The sequence below is a fragment of the Schistocerca cancellata genome, chromosome 2 (assembly GCF_023864275.1).
Source record: "Schistocerca cancellata isolate TAMUIC-IGC-003103 chromosome 2, iqSchCanc2.1, whole genome shotgun sequence".
NCBI classification, from domain to species: domain Eukaryota; kingdom Metazoa; phylum Arthropoda; class Insecta; order Orthoptera; family Acrididae; genus Schistocerca; species Schistocerca cancellata.
The window spans coordinates 763,802,115-763,806,998 of NC_064627.1; the positions used below are offsets into that span (position 1 = coordinate 763,802,115).

General features: G+C 41.6%; 1 protein-coding gene across 1 annotated transcript; it reads left to right on the forward strand.

Moving 5' to 3' along the window:
* Window positions 1–781: 781 nt before the first annotated feature.
* LOC126148199 (defensin-1-like) lies at window positions 782–2,550 on the forward strand. Its single transcript, XM_049915742.1, has 2 exons — window positions 782–875; window positions 2,384–2,550. Exons 1-2 carry the CDS (start codon window positions 806–808, stop codon window positions 2,548–2,550), a joined length of 237 nt encoding a protein of 78 aa, XP_049771699.1. The 5' UTR covers window positions 782–805.
* Window positions 2,551–4,884: the final 2,334 nt, after the last annotated feature.

Below are 4,884 nucleotides of genomic sequence, written 5' to 3' on the forward strand. Positions count from 1 at the left end.
AAGTACTGTTGAGCAGTTAGGGGTGAACAGCAAGCAGTGATGGATGTTAGATGTGAGAAGTTAGGATTGATGGAGGGTAGTGGTCTGAAGTGTTAGAGTAGGCTAAAGATCTGGAAGTATTCGACATGGTGATTGAAAATAATTCGTTACTATATATCTTTGTACTGGATGTCAATGAAGATTTATATTCGTGTTTGAACAGGATGTCACATTATTAAGGTAAAAAATACGTAATTTGGTTTGCAACAAAATCCTTCCTTTGCTAACCACATGCCTAATAGTATTTAGTGGCTTTAGTAGTTAGAAACTTTTATTTAGCTGGCAGTATTGACTCTCGCTGTATTCCTGTAGTTCGCGTAATGAAGATTTTTATGAGGTAAGTGCTTAATGAAATGTATAGGTTATTGTCAGGACTGCTTCTTATTCAGGGTCATTCTTTTGTATTAATTATTTGAAGCCAGGTTATAATTTTTTTTGAGCAGTCAGATTGCGTTACGCTAGAATATTGTGGGTCAGTGTTGCTGGTGCACTGGGTTTGTTCGCAGAAAACAGGACCATGACACGTGGCGAGCAGTTCCGCTAGAAGCGTCGTTGCGTAGCATCGGTTGTAGGCAGACGGTGTACACTTTACAAGGAGGTGACACTGGAGCAACGAACAGTGCTAACTGCATTTAGTTTGCACTGTCTGAGGGGACTGGGAAGCACCGAACCCACCTGCAGCCGCCATATATACCGTCGCCTGGTGAAGAGAAGCATGGTCCAGGTACGCCGCTGAGACAAACATCATCTCTGAGAGGACAGCACCATGAAGACATCGACGCTCGCCTTCCTGTTCACTCTGCTTGCTGTTGCCAGCATGGCCTCTTCTTCCGCAGGTGAGACAAGCTTCATACTTCATCTATTCGGAGCGTTGTATCCGACTCCTGGTGTTGCGATTCACGAGTTAGTACTAGTTCTTTCTTCATCTACATTTACATATATATTCCACAAGTAACAAAACTAATGACAGTGTATGTTCTAGATTACCTTGCACTACCTTTTAAATTCATAATTATTTGCGGCGGTTGAAACTAGTCACAAACACTGTTAGAAACGGCTTGTTTCATTGGCAAAAGAGGTTCAGATGGCTAGACTTGTTCAAATGTAGTCATCTGTCGAAACATAATGGTCCGAAACTTTCCGTGGCAATGAGATAAACCTTTTTAAAAATATTTGTGGCTGGTTGTGGTCACCCTCATCACTCTCTAATTGAATATCAGCAACATAATTCAACAATGTATGACTTCGATAAAACAATATTCCGTTCTTGTGTGTTATCATGAAGTATTCATTTGTAAGCGTGTTCGAAAGATGGAAGGTGTTTCAGAGAGAAGACGACTATAGGCTTCCACCTTAGTGCCTTCCTGCCTTCAAGGAAGTCAGTACGCAGTCACGGCGTACGTGGGATACAAAAAATGACCGCGAAGCTACCTGCGGAACGACATTAATATTTTGATAATCCTTCCCCCTCTCCTTCTCTGCCTGTTATCGTTACGTATCCAGTCAAGCTAGCCCACCAACAGTAGCCCTAAAAATTTTACTCAATTACTCTACCTATGTGAAACAAGTCTGGAATAACTCTTTTATAAGTGAAAGCGATACTTCTCTCTGACAGAGTTAAGCTAACAGGTGACTCCTGATGAACACGCAAGGAGGGGAGGCGAAACGTCGATTGTGTTGAAAGATATTTGAAGAGGCCTAAAAACTTAGATACGTTGTAACATTGAAGAGCTGTACATTGAAACGCTGTAGGCGTGTTTTCTTGCAATGGTATCTGTCGCCAAGTGTCTGTCAATTCAGGGATTCAGCATCTCTCTGACACTTTCCTACAGGTCAAACAAACCAGTAACCATTCATGCTTTCCATATTCGTAGACTTCCTACATCCGCTATTCGTCCACCTAGTACAGGCTCCACACGCTTGATCAATATTGTAGGAGAGTTCGTACTGGTGGTCTGTGAGAACTCTCCATCGTTCCCAGAAAGCGTTTTCCTAGTATCATAGCAAAGAAACTGAAATCAGCCACTCGCTTTATTTGCAACTGAACATATGCGATCACACCATTTCTTATTGACAGTAATATCCATAAAAGCATCGTCATACTTCAAATAAAAACAAGAAAAGACAAGCATTTGTATTCACTCGTATACTGCTAGTACTGCAGAAAGAAGATTTCAACTTCAAGAATAAAATCTGGGGTCGAAGCGTAGTCTATAAATTTGGATCAAATAGTCCACATTTTACAAATATCCTTACATTTCTGTCACTAGTTTCACAGTGGCTGTTTGTTGTTATTAACAGTATCTTAGTTACGTGTTATTACTCACTGCATTGTGCTTTCCAGCTCCAGCGGAGGAGGAGCACCACGGCGACCGCCACGTGCGCTTCACGTGTGACGCGCTGAGCGCCTTCGGCGTGGCGGACACGGCGTGCGCCGTCCACTGCATCGCGATGAACAGAGGCTACCGGGGAGGCCACTGCGACGAGGGCGTCTGCCACTGCCGCGAGTAGGGGGGCCCCGGCTGGCAGGCGCGTCTGCTTCATCACTGAAGTCACCAACTGTCTATTAAAGGCCCATCATCAGTTTCTGTTTCTTCTTCATATTCTACACTCCTGTAACGAACTAAGATGAATAAAGAACTTGTATGAGAGTAGTTGATGTTTTACTCACCAGACAACAAAAATAGAACTGATTCTTCCGTTGGAGCGTGGCAGTGCATGATTACAATTTTAGATAGGAAATACTTCCTGCCGCCCTGGAAAATTGTATTAATTTGGTCACGAACCGGTTTGCGACTTGTTAGGCTGTCCTCAGGTAACAATTGAATGTCGCAAACACACATACAATGACGTGCGACGTACACATATGTAATTTGAACGTAAGATAGAAAAATTATGAGATGTAGAGTGTTTGCATGTGGAAGTATTATACCTTTTTATAATACAGAAATACTTACACTAACTAAAAATGAAAATAATTTTTTTAGACATACATACAACAGTTGACGGAAAAAAATTAGAATTTTGATTTAAATGTGTTATTTATGACTAAAATTTAATTTAAAAGAGAGGAGAGATGAAAACTTGTTTGGTTATTTAACACTAAGCCGGGATTCTCTGTCATACGTCTGTTGATTTCCAGTGTTTCTAGCAGGGTCATATCTCTGATTTTCTTTAAACAATGTAAAACTTCACGTTCTACATCATACGAGGGTTTTTCTTTTACCTACGACTGGAGGATGTGGAATCTTTCGTCTTTCTACCGAGATTATCTGAAACTTGCCAGTATACGGGATCTAACTTTAACGGACAGTTATAAAAATATTGTACGTATTTTTATTCTTAAAGACCGATGATTTCAAAGAGTACTGACTTATTGACTAGTCGTAATCAATAAGTCAGTACTCTTTGAAATCATGTAAATGAAGATGGAAGAATAAATTCCATGCTATTAGTTGTAAACTTGTAGCATTGTACTTTTAAATACTTGCGACGAAGAAAGAATGTCATCTGAGTGGAAAGAAGTGATCATAGCATCAGTCCATAAAAGTGGAGGTAAACAAGAGGCATCTCATTAATAAGCGCAGTCTACAAGGTTTTCGCCAAGATTGTCCATAAAAAAACTGGAACCACTTGACGACTTCTTTCTGTATTAAAAAAGAAGCATCAGTTAAACAGTATTCAATCCCCAGCGCTAAGTTCATTAATACTTGGTGGTTATAATTAAACCTTTGCTGCCTGTGAGGGCCCCCATGAAAAACGGGTGCTCGTAGGACAATGAAACTTTGCATAACATTTGTAAGGACACGCGGAGGAGAAATAACAAACAAACCATTGAAAGGAACACATTCGCCTAAAGTTCGTTAACTACGCACAGTGTGTTACGTTCCAGGTTACAGTCGTTGCTCAGTGTGGCGAACATCTGTGCCCACGACAGCCTGGATCCGCGCTGGAGATTGCTCTACTGCTGCTCAAAACAGCGGCGGACAACGGAATTTTCAACTGTCGTTAAACAGTTTGCGCACTGCTTGAAGATCACATACTGCGTCCAGCGTTCTCTGCCATGGCAACAGCAACTTCTTCAAAGCTTGTGAGGCAACTGGCTCTCCCAGACGTCTGTTTCTAAATCGCCAGTTAATTCAAATTCTCGAATAATCTTCAACTCCGGTGCGGAAAGAAGACTGCTCCGAATTCCTTTAATGCGTCGATACTCACGAAGAGCACCAGAAATATTGCTCTTGTTTTCATAAAACAGCGTTACGAGTAAATGCCTGCCACCTTGTCCAGACCCGTATTTTCTGTCTGCACCCGCTTGTCACTCTCGTGCTTTTCTTTCGGCCTTACGTCTCCATACCAGTACCGGCGCGTAAAGGCAAGTCATGACACAGACACTACTTGCAACGAAGATCCTGCGCAGCACTGTCTGAACATCATTCGTGTAAGGCTGTGTACCGATACGGTAAATAATTTCCGTCTACAACGTCTCAAGTAGCGAAAATTAAAACTACCTTGTAGGGTAGTACTCACAGCTCGTGTCGGATGAATCACTGCAAAAAGTATATAAAATAAAAAAAATCCACGGAAAATTTGAAATACCCGCATGGAAATCATAAATGGATGTGCAGTTCTGGACTCGGACTGCTTCAGAAAAGATTCCTCCTGTAGCAAAACCAGTTAACACCAAACGTTACAACAAAGAGTATATTTGTCTCCTCGTAATTCAGCGGTTTCAAAACTTCACACTGCACAAAACTACTGAAAGTAAGGAACTTGCTCTCGTATGTGTTCACTCCATTTGCAGATAATGGGTGTAGCGTACAGACCGTCGAGTGATCGTGGATGAGT